Genomic DNA, 23,078 nt, shown 5'->3' on the forward strand with positions numbered 1-23,078 from the left:
ATACATGAGAAAGGAAGCTGAGCAAAGTTACTGAGCACATTAGGAAGTTCAAAGGACTGAGCAATAGAAAGCAGCGAAAAGAATGGGGTTGGGGGGTGATGCTTCAACATTAAGAACTGTGTATTGTCTATGATATTCTGCTATGCTCACTAAATATCTATTGAATGATCTACTTTATTTGCCAAACAAATCAAAGATGTCTAATTAGAAGCAAACAAATTAGGAATATGTACACCCAAGGGTAATGGAAAAATTCTAATAGTATGTAGATCTTTAAATTGGTACTTATAGGTACATGCGTAGGTATTTCTCTAGATGGAGGTTCTTTTTTCAGGTAATAGATGAACAAAAGGGTCACTAAATTAACACCCACTTATCATTTCCTAACGTGAATTGCAAATTAGAAAGGAAAAGAAGTAAAACAATATTTCATTTAAAATATAAAGCCAGAATTGCAAATTGATTTTTCCCAATGAGCATGCTGGCAAAAGATTACCAGGTAGTTCATTCACAAAGTTTGCCTTCATAGTTTTAGCAAAGGCCTGGATCATGTCTAATACACAGACTGACATTAGACATAGTGTTGGTGGGGCGGCTGCAGTATCGTCCAGTTAACCCTGCCCAAAGCTCCTCCTTTCCCAACATATAAGCAGCCTAGTCAAACAACATAGACTTCTGTGAGTTTCATTTTCTCTCTCTTCCTTGGAGCACTACTGTAAAATACTGTTGATCAGTAAAATTACCAAAAGCTAAAGAATCAACAGAAGAAATCCAGAACCCTTAAAAGTCACAAAAGGATAATCAAGAAGAAAATGAATGTAGATGAAATAGGATTCATGTCTCCCCATCAACTCCCTCTTGTCATGTTTGTTTGTCTCCATGTATTCAATTATTTTTGAGAAAAACAATACTGAATATTAAGCTACTGCTTTTTTGTGATGTATAGCTTGGGTTCTAACTAAGTTCATAGATTTAAGGGTGTGGGGAAGTCAAACAAAGACTTAGGAAGACCTACCTCAACTCCTGAAGCCCCAGCTATGGGCGAGCTTCAGGGAGCTTACACTTCGTCAAATCACAGAAATGAACACACCGTTTACAAAAGCAAATAAGGACAACTGGTTATTCCATGCTATATCATTATAGCATGACATTCTGTCAGCTGACGTGGCTGGGTTGTGTTGAGAAGTCTGTTTTGGCACAGGCTTTCATTCCTATTTCAAAATCCTAAAAGCTATTTAAACAGTAATTTACACTAGACATTCCAATTACTGCCCTTGGTAATTAGACATGTTAGCAGCTCCGAGGAACAAAGTTCTGACTGATCTACGTCAGAATCTTGCTTTGCTGAAGCTTGGTCTGGAATCATCTTCACGTCTTCCTGTTACAAACCCCATAAACCCATCTGCTTTCCCCTAAACCTCAGAACACACTTTGGAGCAAGTATTAAATGAGGAAAAAAAAGTACCCTCTTCCAGTTCCACTACACCATAACTCAAATAGGTGAGTGAAAGGAGGTACCCAAGGATAACTTGCTCCTTTTTTATACAGAACATTGATGGTGCAGGCAGCAGAGCATGGTGGTTCCCAGGCTACGTCCAGCATCAACAATGTTCTGGCACCTGATTACAGGTAGGTCTTATGGCTGTGCAGGTGTAGCATATGAGCTAAAGATGGCCACCACCTAGGGTATATCTTTTCCAGCAAACCAAAAACGATGGTGGTAGAGCAATCCTAATTACAGAACTCCTGAGCATTTATAGACTTGTCATGTCGTGGAGCCAGCCTTCATGCATGACGATCTGGTATGAGACAGGAGTGTAGCTTTCAACAGCTCTGAATCACATTACAAAGATAACTTGATTGACTTGCAACTCACTGGATTATGACAAGGAGCGAGCTGGTGTGGCTGTGTCATTTGCACCTAACACCCACGAAACCATGTCTTTTTCAGAGAATCCATGTAGTATCCATGGAGAGTGTTGCTACTTTATTCTTTTGCACTCTGTAGTAGGCCGTTTATGGTAAGTGACCTACTTCCCTGACTTAACTCAAAGTTTAGAAGAGTAACTAAAGGAAGACATTCGCTTTTAATGTATCACGATAGCTTTAAAATATATTGGGTAACTTTAAATGTTTACTGCATTTATTTATTTACTTATTTATTAGGGAGATGGGGGGCAGCCTTGCCACAGCACGTCTGGAAGTCAGAGGACAGCTTGTGTGAGTCAGTTTTCTCCTATGCGAGTCCTGGGGATTGAATTTAGGTCATTGGGCTCGGCAGTGAACATCTTTACCCTCTGGGCCACCTCCCTGGCCAGGGAGAAGTTTTCAAATGTATACATACAGTGCCTTCTAGGCTGAAGAAGTAAACTAGAAAGGGCCTGGAATGATGCACCCTGTAAATGACTGTGAAAACTTAGGTAAAATAGTAACATTTTTATTGTACAGTGAAATGATAAAAAATGATATGTGTTTTGCTTTTTTCCCCCTCCTTACTTGTAAAGGAGGCTACTAAAGCATTTTAAACTCTGTAGGTGCTACACACTTCTACCGGAGGACATTGGTTCAGTCAGCGGACTACACTCCACAAGGGGGCAGTACTAGAGCATCAAAATCTTAATGGCTACTTCTGGAGATGTCAAGTTTCTAAATTATGGGGTATTCAAATCATGTAAAGGGAAAAAAAGATTTTTTTAATATTAATGAGAAGATGCTTCCTTTAAAAAAAAATTACACTTTTGTTCTTACAAATAGAGTAACTGAGTAAGGCCATTCCAAGCTCTCCAAAACTCCAGTCCATCAACCATTCTTTGTCCCTTTTCCTCACATTCCCCAAAGAAAAGTCACCTCCAAGAATCTACTAAAGTAGAATCTCCAAGCCCACTTTTGAAGTGTCTGTCTGAAATGGATGTTCTTATGTATAGGAGCCAACCAGGTGCTCACATATGCATGGACAGAAGTCCAGTGACTAGTCCATCACAGAGCATGTCTGAACTGTCAGTTCACCGTTGGCTTGCCACACTCAAAATAGGAAAGTGTCCATCTCCATCTCAGCAGTCCTTAGACATCCCTTGGGGTCACAAACTCACCGCTAGAGTGCTGTCTCCGACATTGGTGGTGATGAGCCCTTCGATGGTACCATATTCCACATCTCTGGGGTTGAGGCGTTCTTGGTTGCGTCTTTTAAACTTCCTGAGAGCAACTCCCAGGAGGCAAGCTAAAAGACATACTGCAAACACCACAGAGAGGATAATAAGGCCAACTTCGAGGTGGAAATTCTGTGATCCAGGGAAGGATTTTCCTGGAGAATGAGAAAAAAAGGGGTAAGTGAGGGTTGGGATCACCATTTCCTTATTAGTTACCAATATCGTAAGAAGTGCTTCCTGATCCTGACCACACAATATTCATAAATCAAAACAATTTTTACAACCAAAATACTTCCTAACATTCGGCCAATGGCCCAGCCATTTATTTAAGTGATCATTCAATTAAACAGAACTAGAGTTTAGAAAGGATTCCACAGAGAATCAACTGTATTAATGCAAGGCTGTTTAAGAGCTTCTGCAACACAAGAGCCATAGAAGTCTTAATGTTACTCTTATTAACTTGGATTTCCTATGTAAAGATGCATTAGAATCAAGCCCTGAAGGACAGCTATTCCGCTGTAATAACCCAGTGAGAAGGTACTGAAACCTTCCCTTAGCTCAGTGTTCCCTTCAGCAACCCACTCTCCACTCAAAGACCCTTTAAGTTTCTTTAACTCCCCAAGTCCTGAGAATAAAGTTGGTACCCATAATACTCTATAGTACATGTCATCTGCATAATAACATCTAAAACCACTGTAATGAAATGACAGATATTGCGGTCCCTCAAATAAGCAATTCCTTACAGGAAATGCCTTCTGGTAAAAACACTGTGTGCTGGGATATGGAGTGGCTCTGAGGGCAAGGGTACCTGCTACAAAGCCTGACAGCCTGAGTTTGATCCCTGGAACCCACACAGTAAGAGAAGCACTTCCTACAAGTTGTCCTCAGATCTACCCACCACACGCATGCAAATGCAGGTGTATGTGTGCATATAAATGAATGCATAAAACTTAATGTGTAATAGTATGTACGTATCAGGATCTTCACCCTGTTGACATAGTTTTTGTGTGGATGCAGAGATTTCTTTTTGTCCATTGATTAGTAAGAAATTAACACACTGAGCAAAAAGAAATAACCTCTGAGTTTAACTACTTCAATATTTGATCCTTTTCTCAAATCCTTGTTATTCAACCCTACTTTCCTATCAGAATGAAGTCTTTTCTACCTGCTCTAAGCAGGTCATAGTGACTTAAAAACTGCCCATGACCTATCAGCTTTTTGGTTTTCTGCCTCCTGCCTCCTTCCGGGCAGTGGAAGCTCAGAGTAGCCTCTCTTACCCCATTTGTATTTTCATACTTCCACAAGTACAAAATCATATAATTAAACCTATTAAGAGGTACTCTAGATTAAAGGAATAAATTTGGCTTGGATTGGCCTATATTAATCTTGACAGCAACTTGATATAGCTGCTTAGAGTTCACTATATGAGAAAACAGTTTAGTTTCTGAGGGAGACAATTTTCCAAAGGACATGAAATTCATAGGAAATGCATGAGGGGAAATTCCATAACTACGAGGCTCATGCACAATCGCATATGACTTCCATTCAGATGGCCAGGAATCATATTTGGAAGACATTAGCAAGCTTTCCTTTGTCATCTTCTTAACAAGGAAAGGCATTCCATGTAGGTGTCAGGTAACACACATCACCTAGAGATGAATGTTTACTAGGCAGAATTACTTAAGGTATTGTGAAAGTCACTATCCCCCCTTAACAGAAAGCCATACACCTGCTCATGGTGACCTCTCATCAGCAAAATCATCCTCTAAATCTGTCTCAATGAATGTCACATCACTCACTTTCCCCAAAATGCTCATTCTCCTTTTAGATTCCAAAGGCTTTTCTCTTCCTCACCCAGACTGACTTTCCATGGACCATCAGCTCTGGTTCAGGGTGTAGGAGGAAAGCTCCTAGCCACACAGGTCCTTAACCCACACAGACTTGGGGCAACATTAACAAAACCCCTTGATCTAGAAATAGAAGAAGCCATGGGAACCTTTAGTGGGCAGCTGAGCTGTGATGTTCCTGTTACACCAATCCCCTTGGCAACATTCCACAGCTTGGCCGGGTGATGGAGGGGTCTTACACGTCATCTTCCCCTGCTCATAAACCTGAAAGCAGCCCTTCTGGTAGACGTGGAAGCCATCGTTGATGCTCAGAGATGAAAAACATTGCTGGCCCTCACAGTGGTCCTCGTTCCCACAGGAGAGGCCCTCACAAACACACATGTAAAGTTTCGAGTTGACTTTGGGCTTCTCATCTGCAAAGGAGAGGGAGGAAGGAAAAACAATTCACTTGTGTAAGCCATAGCCCTCTCGGAGAAAAAAAAAATCAGGTTTCCCTACGATCACCCCAAATCTAATCACAGAGTCATCACCACTGATGGATGTCTACGCTCCAGGATTGTCACTCAACCAAATACTAATCACATCTCAGTCTATGAGTACATCTGTCTGTGCTGTACAGCCTCCTAAGAACATGCTAGGACAGAGACTGGCAACAGGCTGTCCAGACTCCTGATGTGGAACCCCTCTCTCATATCCCCAGTTTCTGCATCTAAACAAAATATTTGATAGGAACATACTATTCATCACCTTTATTTTATATCCCCTAAAAAGGGTTCCTAAATAAATATATGGCAACTGTTAGCACCAGTTCCTGCCAGTTCTGCCCCCCCTAAGCAAGCATTGCTTCGGGACTTGAGTACTTCAGAACACACTTACTTGTAGAAGAGTCTACAGCTACAAATCCAAGTTCGCAACATTTTCAGCTAAATGCTAGACTACACTGGATATGAGAACTGGATATGCTATGATAACACTGGAGTCTCTACATTGGTTAAAATTGTAATTAGTAACTCTTAAGAACTGTCTAATGGTAGGGAATGGGGGGGGGGGGGACCCTGGCATCAAATACTCAGGCTGAGGGCACAAAGGGAGGGTAACGATATTTCAACAATTAGGTAACAGATATGACCAGGGACCAGGCAGTTCCTGGTGATACCACGGAAATGGAAAACAAAGCGAGACAGAACCGTGTCACAGGGGAGGCCCACTTCCTCAGACCTCCCAGTTGTCTTTCTGAAAACACTTATTTGCAGCTCCATTTTCACATCTCTCTCCTCCTCCCTCATCAGGATGATCAGTTCAGACTTGCTGCTTCCAACACTTTCAGCCATCCGGGGGGCCAAGTGAAGACAGAACTTGTACAGTCCAGTCCTAATGGCTTTTCCTTAGTTATCCAAGGCCACTGTCACCAAAGCCCTATTCAAGGAAATCCGGCCTCTGGAGCAAGTCTCTCCCAAGGTCTGTGGCCCAAAGAGCTCCCCTCTGATCCTTGAACTCTCAACAGCAGGTCTGTGAGATAACTGCCATTTTCTTTATTAGGAAAACAAAAAGGAAAAAAAAAGAAAACAAAAAAGAGGAAAGAAAAGGAAAAGAAAAAGAGGTCGGGTGGCTGTGCTCTTAAGAGAAGACCTTAAAGTCAGGTCTTTGAAAATGTCAAGTTCATTTACCCAGATTTGTGTGGGTGTGTATAGAGATGTGGGTTATCTCAAAAAGAAAAGTGTGTTTTTAATCTTTCTTCCCTCTTCAAAGACGTGGAAATATAGATCACTGCCCGCTGTCACGTGGGTGCTGCATCCCACAGCATAAGTCCATGCAGACACACAGACACGGCCCTCTGTTTATAATTGACTTGCTAGTTCTTTTGAAAACCACAAGGGACTCGTCCAAAAGCAAAGACATGCCTGAAAATCCAAAATAGCCTCTGCTAGTGCTCTGTATGTCACCAGTCTAACCCCTGAGAATCAAGAGCCTTCAGACACTTTTAATGAGTAAAAACTTTAATGAGCAAAGAGAGAGTCTTTATTTTTTCCCTGCCTAGAGAGATCCAAGCAATATCCTTGCACCTATCTATTTCTATGAGAATAAAAATCATATATATGTGTGTCTATATACATAAAGAGACACAATCCAGCAAAAAGTTTACACTGGCCAAAAGACAGTTGAAAGATAATATTTCCAGGGAGTCTAGACATGCTTGCCACTCTTGAATGGCATGAAGCTGGGCTGAGAACTGCCAACTACACTGCCCAACAGGTGATGGATGGTTCTTGAGAAGAAACTGAATGGGGGAGGGGAGTTATGTGGGAAGTTAATGGTGTCATAGTGTGTGACCTGAAACAGGAATTACATGACTGTATTTTAAAGACTGAAATAAGTCAACGGATACAAATTTAAAACACACACATTTTAACTGTAGATAATTTTTAATCATATTTAGCCAAGAAAATACCTAATACATTGAAAAGTGTATCTCCCGATACTGGGTTGGGGATGAAGAGTCAGCGTTGTGATGAAGAGGTCAAATGAAAACAAAATAAAGGCGTGGCTATTCACAGACTGTCGACGGACAATCAAATGGCCGTTAGTCAACGTACTGCACCATGAACAACAACAAACTGTAAAGATGGCACCCATCACTGAGCCTGTGGAGCAGGTGGTCAGTGAATGGGGCTACAGCTCACAGAGAAGCGCATGGTGCACGGATAAGGAGCCCAGGTTTATCTACAGCAGGGGTTCTCAACCTTCCTAATGCTACGACCCTTTAACACAGTTCCTCATGCTGTGGTGACCCCCAACCATAAAATTATTTCCATTGCTACTTCATAACTGTCCTTTTGCTACTGTTATGAATCATAATGTAAACATCTGTGTTTTCTGATGGTCTTAGGCGACCCCTGTGAGTGGGTCATTCGACCCCCAATGGGGCTGCAGCCCACACTGGCTGGAGAACTGCTGATCTACAGCATCACAATAAACAAAGGAATAAAACCAACAACAAATAAATGTTCGGTCCAAGACATGGAAGAGTCACACTTTGTGGTTCTAATAGTATGTTTCTTGTGTGAGCTGTTTTCAAAGTGGTGCCTGAAATTAAACTCTATTGCCAGACTTAGGAAGAAAACAGCTCTCTCCCAACATCTCTAGTTTTTGACAGGATATATAGTCTGACAGATGTTTGGACTATAACCTAAAGAGTTTTACCAGAAGCAAAAAACCTCAAGTGATTTCACCATTTAGTGAAATTCAACTCACTGAGCCCACTTCTGCCTTGTACACAGGCATGAAGCAGCACTAACCTTGATCAGCTCTTACTCCTGCGGTCTCAATGACATCTCCTTCAACCTTCTACATACTTCGTGCAGTTGAATAGACAGAAATAAGAGCTACTGACCGCTTTTCTGTTGGTGGGTCTTTTCAGTCAAACATCAACAACACATGGTTTACATATCCTTGCTCATCCATACTCAGGACCAAGGGGTAAAGGCCAATGGAGAATGGCTATTAACAGTATATAATAACTAACCCCATCTTTGATACAGAACCAGGAGCCAAGCAAGAGTACAAAACCTTCATCAGATCTGGTTCTCTAATGCTTTCCTCCCAACATTTCATTTATTTAATTAGTACATTCCCATAAAACTAATTAGTAAATCCTTTATGCACTTATTTTACACACACACACACACACACACACACACACACACTCTCTCTCTCTCTCTCTCTCTCTCTCTCTCTCTCTCTCTCTCTCTCTCTCTATTAATGAGGACCTTGAATTCATAATATAAGATGGCAGTCTGGGTTAGTTTGAAGAGAAGTCAAAGTGATTTTCTGAATTAGGATTACTAATTCAACAAAGGCTAAAAGGAAGGCAGAACACATTTAGATGTTAATATCCACAATTCTTAGGAATACAGCAAGCCTCAAAATGCCCATGACTCACTTTTTCAGTCTGGTCAAATTTAACATTCACCATAACATGTGTGGGCCTGTGATATTTTATTTGGGCTGGGTGTTGGGCTAGTGGATACCTTTCAGGGTTCGATATAAGAATGAGTGGGTTCCTAACCTCTCAGACTGTGATATCAATACAAGATAATAGTGTCATACACTGCTCCTTCATGGTGTGACAGGAAGTGTGATATCTAAAGTGAATAAAGTCTTTACACCTGCCTGTGCGAACAACCAGGAAGTGCCCCGGCAGAAGGCAGCAAGCCTACTCCACCTAATTGACATTCATTTAAATAATTCAGTAATTTAAATGTCAAGCCAGAGGTATTCCCTCTCTGCACAGCTCACCCACATTGTTTGTTCTAGAAGGCACCTCCTGGCATTACTCAGTGTTATGGCTGGCTCTGTTTACTCTTTGCTCTATCACCAGACCCAGGGCCGTGTGAAAAACGCTCACAGCTGGAGCTGGCTGGGAACAGACTGGAAAATTCTGACCACAAAGGATGGCTGCTTCCTATCAAGGGAGAAGCCACCAGAGTGGCACCAGATCGTGTTGTTCTGCAAGCCAGAGGCACACGCAGGGAGTCCCCAAGAGTTCACAGCAGCCAAATCTTTAGAAAGGTTTTTCTCGTTCTGGGCAAGGCTCGGCTCACTGTCTGGACACACCTACTAGATGACTCCAGACCCACAATGGAAGAGGCAAAGCAAAGAGCAGCAGGGACTTTTTCAAACTGTTGCAAGCTTGGGAAAATCTTGTGCTTCCTAGTAAAATTATTCACATTTATGTTGAACTGGGACTTCACAACAGGCTCGACTGTCTCCCCCTGTCTAGTGGTGTACTGTGTAAAGCTTACAGCATTCAAATAGATTTTCCTTCTACGTGGGGCATAAAAGCCCACTAAGATCTTTGATACAAGACAGATGAGAAAATGCTGCAAGTAAACTATCCTGTAGCTAAGGGTCAGCAAAAAGGGGACGGCTGAGTTTTTAACGGGCTTACCTCAAAGCAGTGTAAATAATAATGTAGCAATTAGGTGATTATAAACACCCAAAAGCGCAGAACCTGTATAAGCTAAAAAGAGAACTCCAAACATCCTTGGCCTCCTTCCAGCAGTCCAAACGATTCATTCATTTGAAATGGCAGTTTATATTAGGTTTATAGATTATGGGAGTCCTACCACCCGTCTCCTAATCTGGGAGCACTGTTGGGCACCTATCCAGAATTTGCAAGCATTTGAGATCTCTGGCATTAAACAAAGGCTTAAGGAAGGATTTTGCAATGCCAGGTTTCATTGCCAGCAAGCCTGCTCCTCAGACAGAAACACAAAAGGTCTATCCGGAATGTCTACTGAAGGGCACTTGATCCTCTGGCAAGAAGGCAGGCTGTATATGTTTAGGGCTAAAATACACCAGGGGCCCAAATGCTCTCACAGTCTACACAGTCCTCTGGGGAATCAACAGCTTACTCCTTTTTTTTTTTTTTTTAAATCAGAGATACTGATACTTAATAAAGTTGCAAAGCCAAGAAACAAACAGATTTCAAGAGCTATGAGAGAAAAGAGGGAGTTGAAAAAGACTCTACAATAGAATGGCAACAGGAAAGGCCAACCAAGCCTTTTGAACTCGGGATGTAGCTACTCCAAATGCATCCCTCCTGGGTGTTCTCTAATTCCCTGAGTGGCTTGCCTATTTATGCAACCACACAGGCTGATGGTCTCTGGTTTCTATCCTTTGCAAGACAGACTATAGTCTCTTCAGAACTTGGGGAGTCCTCGGGAATCCTCTTCCTGCTACAGGGTCTCAGAGCCTTTCTTTATGGAAGCCCTCCATATTGGGTGTTTATTCCCACCCTGACAGCACTGAATCTACTTAGTGGATCTCACCTTGTCTGCTAGAGCCTAGCAGTTGAATCTTCCAGAACTGATGGCTCCCCAACCCTGTGCTCTGAGGGTCAACAACAGGAGGATGGAACCTATACCTACCAGCAGCAACCTCTGTACTTGGCAGTAGCAACCTGATGGGTATTTGCTTCGGCATGAATTTTTCCATTCACAGAAAACATTCAGGGGTGGGAAGAGACCTGATGCTGTTTTTCAGAGCAGACTGAGCCCATAAAATCTTCAAATGTCAGCACTGATCTTCGGGCAAGGCTTAGTTAGTCACCTGCCGGCATGTCCATGCAAATCACTTCCTCCTAGAGGCCCCGTTGTACCAGCACATCTGCTCACTGCTCAGGCTCCCAATGTGTGGAAAGATCAGTACTTTCTATGAGAATGTAAGCTGTGTGTGTGTGAGCTTGCTTGGTTATCAGAGGCTAGAAGCGAAATGCAAGCATGCCTTAAATAAGGAACTCCTTGACGCACACACTCATAAAACAGCTGGACTTTGTGGGTGGTCTTCCTTTGGCTGGCTGTTCAATGGACTCTGGGCTGCTAGGATGCTCCCTTGATCAAGGTCATTAACATAGGAAGCATGTTCAAGGCCAATCAGGTTGGAATGATCCATACAGCCCCTGTCTGCCCAGCAGAACAAATTTGCCCCTGGTCTTTGCGGCCATTTTTTTCCCCGATGACACGTTCAGTAGGGAACGGTGAAGGAAGAAGAGTGAGGTCTCACTTTCCCCTTCGTGCTCTGCTGCAGGTAATGAGGAGCCCTAAGTCATCCTGCATTTGATCTGCTGAAGCTGGGGGAGGGGGGAGCGCATTCGGCAGGGAGGTTGCCATCTGTTTAATATCGTGGCTGGGATGACTCTGTGTCTCTGAAATAATCCTCACAAATTAAGCCTATTGCAGCAGCTACACCTTCTGCTTCAAAGCCAAAAGCTCGGCCAGTGTTCAAGTGACTAAGAGATCAAGGAATACTGTGGGTAGTAACCGTAGACAGCATTGGCTGGCCTTTTCCGTGTGTCTTACGACCCTCTGAAAGCAGCAGACTTGGCTTTAACATAGGCACCCAGTCTAGGAGGTACCTCCTCCACCCGGAAGAAAACAACAGAATAGCGACCTCTTCACTGTGTCTGCAAGCCTCTAGAAGCAATGTTTCACAGAACAAAGGGCTACAGGCCTGAAGGGAATTATGTCTGAAGGAATATTTTCACAGGCCAAATATGTTACTGTTGCTCCACACAAGCCAATGTCTGAACAAAGCTCCAGTTTAGAGGGCATGACAGAGCCTGGAGGAAGAAGGCAGCGGCGGTCCCCGTGAATTATGAATGGTTCAGAGAAGTTGTTCTCTTTGGATTTAGAAGGAAGGAGGAGCAGGGGGCTGGGGATGTGTGCAGAGAGATGCTGTGGTAGTGCAGAGAGAGGTGCTGGCCACTCCTGTTGCTGCTCCTACTTCCGGGGACTTGCTTCTGAGGTCCCTCTCCCCCATCCCAGGTACTAAACTGAAACTTTCAGCTTGAAAGAAAACCTTCAACAAGGAATGCCACACGGACTAGCCAATGAAGGAGTGACCAACTAGCCCAGCGGCGACGTTTGTGCTCTCCCTCTCTGTGTCCCGTGCTAGCCTTCTCTAGAGACTGAGGAGTCAGATCTCCTCCAGGCTTGCCCATTTAGAAATCACAGGAAACTGCTAGCCCATCCTTTCACCCTTCAGGGGTGTTTTAACCAGGGATTAAACCCTTCCAACATTGTGTGAGACTGTAGTTTGCTTAACAACGGTCTCAGAAGAAGCCTGCTGATGCACCAAAGGTAAAAGTAAAATGTCTTGAACTACTCCATTATCCTCCCTTGCTCCCTACCCCACCCATTCCAAAGAAGCAAAGGAAACAATGAATTCAAGACTTCCTTCTGATTGACAGTTAAGAAAAGGAGAAAGGGCTGGGGCACAGTCCAAACTTCCGATACTGGTACTGCCGCATCCCATCCAGTTTTCCAATTCACTGCTAAGGGCTGATATAGTTCAGTGTTCCATTGCCAGCTGATGGAGACATGACCCCCCACACTGCTGGTTGCACAAGTGCCTCGCGCATCAGTGTGAGGACCTTTGCAACCTCAGGAACTTCTTCCCTGCCAGTCTAATTCAAATGAACAAGCAGAATTCACCACATCAGAGAAAACTGAGTTATTAGCCACAGATTGAAGACACTATAGTCACCATAGGAAGGTGGAGTTGGGCCATTTTGAGCATCTTTTTAGTGCTAGCCCACAGAAAGAAAGGTTCCAGGTACCTACACTCAATGTAGAAAAAGAAAGCCTTTCTCATGGCTGTGCAGGGGACTGCTCCTTCAATCCTCTCTCGATCCCTGAAGCATGCTGAGCCATCCCTAGCTTCTACCATCATCGTGGACCTTGGCAGAAGAACACGGGCTAAATCTGAGATGTGTCACGAGGCCTCTGGCTGAGGGGCAAGAATATCTAAACACAACAGGCAAGAGTTTCCGAAGAGTCCCTTTGGCTCTTGCAGCCCCGGATCACTGACGGCCTAAAGATAACCCAGGTATCTATGAAGGGTCACTTTAAATAGTAGCTCCAACACCACCAGTCATTTCAGAAGTATTTCCTTGCAGAGCCTGCTGCTATCTTCGCCAGCGTGCCAAGGCCTCTGAAGAAATGAAAGCCCAGAAGGGACTGGAAGGAATTTTGAGAGGTAAACAGCACTCAGCATACTGTGGTTCCATTCTGTAAATACAAGAGCCCACAATCCTACTACTGAGAAATAACAGGTGAACAAGGGAAACACCTCATAGGAGCCATCCACTGGCAATCACTGGGAATTGAAAAGTGGGTATGAGATGAAATAAAACAGGTTAACTCAACGTTTCGCTTTCTAAAGCAGAAATTACGCCTGTTTTCCCTTCTAAGAGATGCTCACACCATAGTCTATCAGGCCACTATTTAGCTGATCAAAGAGACTGACATGGAGGCTTCAGACACATACTTGGCAGAGATGCCCACTGAGACTCCAACAACCACAAGTAAAGAATGAACCTGCTCAAAATGTATTGCTTGCTTGCCCGCTTTGTTTTGTTTTGTTTTGTTCTTTCCATTCTTTAAGTAGAGCCAAAGTCCCCAGATCTTCCTACCAACCATTACAATCTGCTCAGCACCTCACCTGTCTACCAAGTGAGTCCACATTGTCCTAAATGGCAGCCGGCCAGGCGCTGGTGTACAAGGGACAGGTGCGCAGTGAACTATTTTCAGATGCTATCAGCTGCCGAGTCCTGCACATGCTCAGGAGGGAGGCAAGGCTTGGTTGCGGTTCAAACTCGAGGCAGCCAACAGACATGCACCTTGCCCAGCTGCCAAGCCAACCAGCTGCCCAGTGCTCCTCCCAAGATGAGAGCAAGGAAAACAGTGTAACCTGGCCAGCCGGCATGCCATTGAGCAAGCTGTACCTCTCAGTTCACTGTCTGGGTTATTCTGAGCTGCGCTTATTGACACTCCATGGCAACCTGGGAACAAAGGGCCAGCTCAGAAGGATTTAAATGTCCTGCAAAAGTTGCTAGAAAAAGTCAGTAGCCCAGACTTGTTCTCATTTAAAAAAGGAAAAAAATGGACTGTGGAATGATTAGATTATTGTTGTACCATTGTTGTTTTATTATTGCCAAGCTACCTGTAATGAAGCTTTACTTTTGGAATTTAAGTCTTTTTCAGTTGCCCATACTTGGTTGTGTTCTTTAGGGAGGCCTTTAAAAGTACAGCATGTGGATCGGCATGCTTCAAAACTGCACGGGTGTGCAGGAGACATGGAGATTAAGAGCTGGAGCCTAAGGAGCTGAGTTCAATCCCTGGGACCTACATAAAGGTGGAAGGAAGAACTTACTGCACAAAGTTGTCCTCTGATCTCCATATGCACATCAGGGCGTGCAAGGGCATGTGCACACACATACAAGCACATGTGCAAAATGATAAAGAAATGAGTGATTTTATTAACTGTGAGAGGACTCGTTTCTGCTTATTCCTTCTCCTTGCTGTGGTCTGTGATCAGTAACGCACCACTGCCTTCAGAGCATATGGCAAACAACTTAGGCACAGGGCTCTCTCTGCATTCTCTCTGACTCTGGATCCTGAGTAATCCCTCTCCTGACTTTCAGTGCCCCTCCCATTTCTCCCCCCTCCCCCATGCTTGATCTTCTCTGGGCTCCACCCATCTCCTGCCTAAAATGCCCTCTTTAATGCCTTCCTTGCTCGTTCAATGCCTGTTTATTCTTCCAGCACTTCCTCCCTGCACTGCCAACCCCAATGTCTGTGAGGTGGAAAACCCCCGTAAGCAGAGTATTAGGGCTGTGTTGTAGCCTCAGGTTTGAATCACAACTGGGTTGTGATTCCTAGCCACTAAAACCCACCTCTTACCTCTAACTGCATCACAGATGTGAATGTGTTCACAGCTGATACTTACAGTAACTACAGACTGAAGGATTTTAACCTTTTCTTGTTCTAAACTCAAAATAAAGGTCTTGAAAGGGTGTGTGTGTCTGTCTATCATCTCCACAGCTCAGACCAGTCCCTTTGGCTCTTATCATGCTACCATTTTTTATATTTCAGAAGCAATTATTACAGCCAACATTATTTATTCATTTGTCAAATATTTACTGAGCACTAATGATAGATGTTTTAGTCAGTGCTCTATTGCTGTGAAGAGACACCATGACCAAGGCAACTCTTATAAAAGAAGTATTTAATTGGGGGCTTGCTTACATAGTCCATTATCATTGTGTCCAGGGCAGGGTGGGAGCACAGTGGCACTCCTTGCTCTGGAGCAGTAGCTGAAAGTTACATTCTGATCCAGAGATATAAAGAGATAATGAGCTGGGCATGGGCTTTTGGAATCTCAAAGCCCACCCCCAAAGACACACTTCCTCCAACAAGGTCACACCTCCCAGTCCTTGTCAAGCATTCAAATATATGAGCCGATGGTGGCCATTGTTACTCAAACCTCAATAGCGAGGCAATGTCTCAGGCCTCACTAGTGATAACACAGTGAGCAGGAGCAACCCTCAGCTTCTTGGTCTAAGGCTTACTCTGTGAACAACCTATCGCATGCATTTCCCAGGGCTCCTGACAACAAGGTGCCAGCAGAGACTGCTTTCATTGTACAGTGTGATAAAGAACGCAGAAAGACTCATACAGGTGTACAATAAAAAGGAAGCTGGCTTAATGATGATGATGGGCTATGTCTCTTTCCTGATCCCTCTACTAGGTTCCTATATCCAGTCAAGAACCTTCCCTTCGGATCTATTTTAACTGATACCATCAGACTATCAAACATTATCCTAACCTGCAAAAGTGAAAATGTGCATTTAACTAGGACATGAAGTCAAGAGGAAGGGAAGGCACACCTAGAATGCTCCAGGGCATTCTGCAGTGTCTTATATCTCACAAGAGTCAAATTCAAAACTGTAGATTGCTGTCATTTTCTATTCTTCGTAACTTCTCTGAATACATCTGTGGCTCTCAGTGGTTGTCAATTTGTCCCAGAGTAGGTACTAGAATTCAGAAGGCAAAACAAGAGAGGGCAGAGAGAAGGGGCCATCTCCACTCTCCCTTCCACAAAAACCATTGTTCGAACAAAAGCTACCGGAGAGCTGTTGCTGTATAAGGTGAATTTCATCACCACGTTCCCAAGAGAGACATCTCCCTACCTTAGTCTCATTCCTTCTTTTCCTCCTACACCCTGAAAATACACATATCCTGCACTAGCCCACAAGAGCATTAGCTGCAACATCAGCCAGCTCTGGGGAGACACTGCTCCCGGGCTCAGGTTCAGCCGATTAGAATCAGGCCACCACTGTCCCAGTGCTGTGACCCAGGCTGAAAAGGTGTAAATGTAAACTTCCCTCTTCCTGTCAAGTCAGTGGCTTGCAGACAGAGGAGGAAGCTGTACAAATAAATAGATGATAAATCAATAGACGATTCTAGAACAGCTCCAGTGGCTAAAGCTGGGAGTCAAGGCTTCTACCTGGGGTCCAGCAGAACTGCATGGGGAACTTTGGGAAAGCTCACTGGGCTTTTCCCCTTTAAAGCTGGGGCTTGGATCCATTACTGGGTATCAAGGCAAAGGAGGCTCTTTGGGTTTTTTGATTTTTTTTTTTCCTGTGAAAAATAATGGACTGAATAGGGAGAAGAAGTAGAAGAAAAGTAACCACTGTTTCCTGATGCTATCTTCTCAGATGTGTGGGTCTTGATGCCTGCCCTGGGTCCTACTGCAAATGTTTCTTGCCATGAGTCATAATGAGGATTTGGAAAACATGGCCTTGTGTCTAGCAGGATCTTGGATTGACTTGAGTTCTGGGTAATTAAGACTATTAGGAATAATCATTATCTATGGAAGCTCGCCTGGGGTCAGCCCAGGCTGCAGGGGGAAGTTCCAGAAGGCAGTAAGCAGTGCTTCAGAGTTGCAAATTAATTTCTCAATGGGTTTTCTTCTCCTCAAAAGTAAAAGTTGTGCACCTGACACCTGACAGGGCCTCCTGTGTCACTAGTTTTTCCACAGAGAAAAGGGTATTTCTCCTCTCGATCCGGAGGTCATCTTCGCAACAGAGAAGGCTTGGACACTGCTGCCCTATGTACCACAGTTGACCACAAGCCAAATCACCTCATTTGCCTGCGTAAGGAACTTGGTTGCCCCTTTGTTCACTCCTAATTTTGTTTGATCTTTAGTTTTGGTGAGCACTACCCCCCCACTCCTAAATAAACAGACGTGGCTGTAGTTTATGGCAAGAGCAAACATTTCCCAGGAAGGAGCGGCTGAAAGAGACCTTTGTCAAGCCACTCACCTTGCAACAAGTTCATAGACAATCACTTTGTTACCAAAGAAAACTCGATAAAAACAGAAGCAATCCTGGGAGAATGAGCGGCTTCATCAGAGAGTGGCATTTTAGGCCCTGTTCATGGCAAAGGGCCCAGTGCATCTCACATCTTTCCTTTAAGAAACTAATGTCATGATACGGTGAAGCAAAAGACTTTATTGGGAACGAAGGGGGTAAGTGACAGTAACAAGAAATGAGAGCAACAGATTCAATACTGAGACGTTGCTTTTACATTCAGTCACCCCTTCAAGAACTTCCTGAGGCCTCAATAACAAGAAATTCAAAGAAAGGTTCATTCTATTCTTCCCCCACTGGCAAAGAGGGGCACCTTTGTGGACCCTAACAAAAGTCTATTGAGCTTACCCACTTCCCTCCTTCATTGGGTAATTGGGCTGGAAAGTCTGAGTGGTGATGGCTCTGGAAAGTCTGCAATCCCGTCAACAGAGAAAATAATTTAAGGCCAAGCTCTGCAACAAATGGTGCCCGGAGTCCAGACTTCCTTGCTGCCTTCAGATCTAACTGTGGTGTGTCAATTCAGTAAACTGGGGGTTGTCTCAGCTTTGAAATACTTCCAAAAGAGCAGTGCCGCGTTTTTAATCTCCATGTCATGGTTTCCACCTGCAAACGCACACCGAGACAAAAGAAGAGCCCAACTCGGAGACTCCACCTTCTCCCTGGTGGCATAATAGCAGTGTTTGAGCATGATTAGTCTTATTAGTGGGAAGGGAAGGCAAGAATATACAGGTAATTAGGACTCAAGTGCTCTTCTCTGTGAGAGCAAACAAAACTCTTCCTGCAGCTAGAGTTGTACAGATAATGAAAATGAGAGATGATTACCCACAGGCCAGACAAGAGACCTAGAAAACACAAACCCAGGTGAAGGGGCCTCATCATTTGCCCAGGCTCCCTTCTCACCCTCTCCAACAAACTGCTGCATCGAGCTGGATCCCAGCATGCACCACAGAGGAGATGAATGCAGATGGATGCCACTAACTTACAGCAAAAATATACAATTTCGAAGAGGATTAAAGGTTGAAGCTCAGTACATTGTTTCTCTTAGTTGGCCTTGGTTGGCTGTGTACCATCAGGAGCTTTAACCAGTCTAAAGGTACAGCCAAAAAAAAATTACTCCTGTCTTATTAGGGGAGAGTTATGAAAAATAAATAATAATTAATGTGAGAAATAACATAAAGCAGTAAACACAATAACTGGAACATATTAAATATCCAATGTTACCTATAATTGTCAAAAAGTAGTGTGAGAGCCAAAGTCACATTTTAAGTTTTAATTACTATGCCTAAGAGATCCATGAAACAAAAATGCCTCTGATCTGCAAGCCTCTTGCTCAAGGATGGATACTTTCTGAAACACTGGAGGCTCTGGTTTATGGGAGATAACAAGCCACATGCTTTTTCACTCCTCTACACAAGTCTGACCTATCTGCAAGGATGTGCCTGATCACATGTGGGTGGGAGTTTCACAGGCTGGAAATACATCAGGATACACACTTGCTCCTGATTGGATGTAGGCTGCAGGTACAGCAGGACGTATGCTTGCCTCTGATTGGACCTGATTGAAAATGCAATAAATTATTATGGGTTTTCCTTCTCAAGCCCTTGCAAAACTTGATTTGGGGCCATTTCCCAGGAACCTGGGTATGGACCTGGACTAAGACAATCCATAAAGCCAGTATTTAATTAAAGCTTGCTTCAAATTTGGCTTTAAATTGGGGTAGTGGTCTTATTTTTGTCATTGGGATTAACATTTTCTATAATAAACAGCATTTTCTAAGTTTCCATATTTGGATGGAAAAAGGAACCCTCATTTTGTTTTCCCTGATTAGTTCCACAGAACCTGGGGAGTATTCTGAAATACATCCAAATGCTATCTCAATCACTGCTTTCAACTCATTACTGAACTGTTAGCACAGTTTCTAATCAACATTGAAGAAAGACAAACATTTGGTCTCCAGCACCATGGAAGAGAGGGGATGGAGAGAAGTGAGATAGGAAAAATAAAAACATTTAAGAAACAATGAGATAAGAGGAGAGCTGGCACATGAAAATTGTACCTATCTACTAGTACTGTGTGCTGTTTTGGTATATTTGAACACTCACTAGATAATGTTCAAATCAGAGTAAATATATCTAATGCCTCAAATATTTATTATTTCTTTGTGATTAAAAAAATCTGGGTTGGGGATTTAGCACAGTGGTAAAGCACTTGCCTAGCAAGCACAAGGCCCTGGGTTTGGTCCTCAGCTAAAAAAAAAAAAAAAAAAAAAAAAAAATCCAACATTCAAAATTCTTTCTCCTAGGTTTGAAATGTAGACTATATTATCATTATCAACTTTTCAATACCCCACCTACTTTTCAAAAGCACATCAGAATTTACTTCTCCAGTCTAACTATAACACAGGATCCACCAACCAATCTTCCTCTATCTTTGCTTGTTTGTAGCTTGCTTGTAGTAGTATCTCCCTGTGCTGCCCTGGCTGGTCTTGAACTCTTGGGCTCAAGCTATTCTCTCCCTTCAGTGTCCTGAATAAGAGCACAGGTGCATGCCACCAAGTGGCCTTTGTTTGTTTCACGGACTAAGTCTATACATCAAAATCTATTACAACAAAATGCCTGTGACTTTTACATGTGCCCCAAGAACACTGAGAGGCCTCAGCAGGACATAGTTTCTAGATGGCTTCTACCACTCGGTATATATTAAATGGGAGTCTATTTTCTTTTCAACTTGTAATCTACAAAGCTCAGCACCAGACTTTTATTATCTTTCCTATTATTTATGTCTTTCAATTAAGCATTTTGTACCTAAATTTTACTTTACAATTGTTAACTGTATTATAAGCAGGTTTATTTTTTTTTAATTCTCAGTAAATAAAATACAAAGCAAAAGTGCCTTTTACAGAATATACTACTGACGGTAACAAAGTTAAGTCATAAAGAGGAAAGATGGTGACCAGTACCCACGCCAGCCACAAATGAGACAAGAACACTCCAACTTAGGGTACTCATAGAATATTATGGGGGAAGGACAGCATCCCACATTCAGGTCCATATCTGATTTATAGTAGTGGTGGTCTATTAAATAGTAAAATCTTAGTGGCAACCCATTTCCCTATCAACTCATAACAATGGGTTTTATTATCTGTTTCTAGTATTCAGTCATTTGCCTGTCTGAGGGAATGAATGGGATGGGAAGAAAGAGGAGACAGGGAAGTAAATATGGCCAAACCACATGATACACTTGCACGGAGATGTCTTTGCGAAACCAATCACTATGTATATGTATAAGCACCGGTAAAGAAGGAAGGACATGTGGTGAAATGAGCCGTTTAGGGAAATGTAGATAAATGTGTACAGAATTCAGAAACTATCAGAGGGAAAATACAATGGACAGGAAATCCTAAATAGTATGATACAACTTGTATACATCTCACTAAATATTAAAAATAAAGAGCTCATTTGCTGGGACCCTGCACAGAAACAAGGAGAAAAATAAAATCCAGAATAAGGTTCTTTTTGTTTTGGTTTTTTGTTTGTTTGTTTGTTTGTTTTTCAAGACAGGGTTTCTTTGTGTAAGCTTTGCAGCTTTTCCTGGAACTCACTTGGTAGCCCAGGCTGGCCTTGAACTCACAGAGATCCACCTGCCTCTGCCTCCCGAGTGCTGGGATTAAAGGCGTGCGCCACCGCCGGCGGCTGAGAACAAGGTTCTTAGCACTGCTGACAAGTGCCCCTTTCCTCCCTCTCTCTTTGCTCCGTTTTCTTCCCTCTCAGCTCTTCCCAACTCTGCTTCTGTTCTGTTCTCCTTTTCTCTCCTACCTCGCTTCCATCACAGGTCCACTGTGGTATTAACTGAAACCAGAAAGCACTACTTAATAACATATGGAGAGGAAGAATTTGGAGAGAACTCTGTTTCCAAGATTCTTAAGACTTTTTTTAGTTGTGGGCATTAAAGCACTGAGTAAGTAACTTTGAAGGGGGACCAAGATACGGGTCCTCAGAAATGTCCAGCTGAAGAGCAATGCTAACTCATCCCATACTTCCAGCTTTAACAAGAGTCCACGTCCTCCAATAAAGGCCTCCAGCACTAGCAGGACAGGATTCTCTGGGGCATCACCTGCCACACCTCCCAGAGCATTGCAATGTCTTTAACAACTTCCATTGCTGAGAGCTGTCTAGACAGACTCTAAATATCCAGACTAGGCTACAGCAGCACTGTAGTACAGAAACAAAGTAAGAGCCGCCTTAGTAATTCTAATCTAAATGTTCTCACCGTCAAAGGAAGGAAAGCTTACGTTTTTTATTGCCCTCAAAACCCAGCTTGTGTCTTATACTCAGAGACCTCCTTGACTATTACCTACATTCCAATGCTACATGTAGTGGATTTGTGATGTCCAAAGAGGACAATGGAGGGAGAAAGGGAAGGAGTAAGGGATAGGAACACACAGAGAGACAGACAGACAGGCAGACAGAGAGAGAAGAGTTGGATGGAGAAAGAGAGAGAGATGATAGATAGATAGATAGATAGATAGATAGATAGATAGAGAGAGAGAGAGAGAGAGTAGGGACATACCCAACAAGGTAAGTCTAAAGTTCAACAAAATAACTCCTAGGATAGAGTACTGACTTTTATGCAGAGTTGGCTCCACTAACCAGTTTAATTATTTGCCTCCTTGGAAGTTTATCAATTATATAAAGTAGACCCGTACATCCCAAAGAACTCATTAACAGGGGCGTGAGCCTTGTATCTCATCTGATCACAACAAAACTAAGAACTACTCTAAGCACTGCTCTTCCTGGAGGAACTTGGACAAAACAGACATCTTCCGAGGCACACTGAGCTAGAGTTTATGATCTGTAATTGGAACACATTTACATATGTTGCTCGAATTTCTAAAGGTCTGATAACAAAAAACTCCAGAACCAGATATTGGGGTAAATGCTGAAAGATCAGAGAAACAAAGAAACAAGCCACTTCCATGTCTCACCTCACCAATTCCATGAATCCTCTAACTGATATCCTCTGAGTCCTCACCAGAAAGGCTCCAGCCGAAAAAGCCTCTAGCTGAAAGGGAGGCTTCTGCCGAAAGCCTTTAGTTCCTGTCTCCTCACAACTTATATGCTTTTCTATCACCAGCCATCATTTTCTGGGATTAAAGGCATGTGTCCTTCCCAGTAATGGGATTAAAGGTGTGTGCTCTGTTTTCTCTCCTGGACTGAGTCAATCTCATGTAGTCCAGGGTGGCCTTGAATTCACAGAGATCCAGACACTAGCCTCATGAGTGCTAGGATTAAAGGTGTGTGCCACCACTGTCTGTCCTCTATGTTTAATCTAGTGGCTTTCTTATTCTCTGACCTTCAGGCAAAGTTTATT

General features: G+C 43.1%; 1 protein-coding gene across 2 annotated transcripts in view; it reads right to left on the minus strand.

Annotated features, from left to right (window-relative positions):
• Acvr1 (activin A receptor type 1) overlaps window positions 1-23,078 on the minus strand; it is a 122,574-nt gene that overhangs the window by 26,523 nt on the left and 72,973 nt on the right. For both annotated transcript variants that reach the window (XM_036183792.1, XM_036183791.1), the window contains exons 3-4: window positions 5,143-5,406; window positions 3,090-3,301 (exon numbers count right to left, since the gene is read on the minus strand). In XM_036183792.1, coding sequence (XP_036039685.1) covers window positions 3,090-3,301; window positions 5,143-5,406 — 476 coding nt within the window. The remainder of the gene's footprint in view (window positions 1-3,089; window positions 3,302-5,142; window positions 5,407-23,078) is intronic.

Source organism: Onychomys torridus, chromosome 4, assembly GCF_903995425.1.
Source record: "Onychomys torridus chromosome 4, mOncTor1.1, whole genome shotgun sequence".
In the NCBI taxonomy this organism is placed as follows: Eukaryota; Metazoa; Chordata; class Mammalia; order Rodentia; family Cricetidae; genus Onychomys; species Onychomys torridus.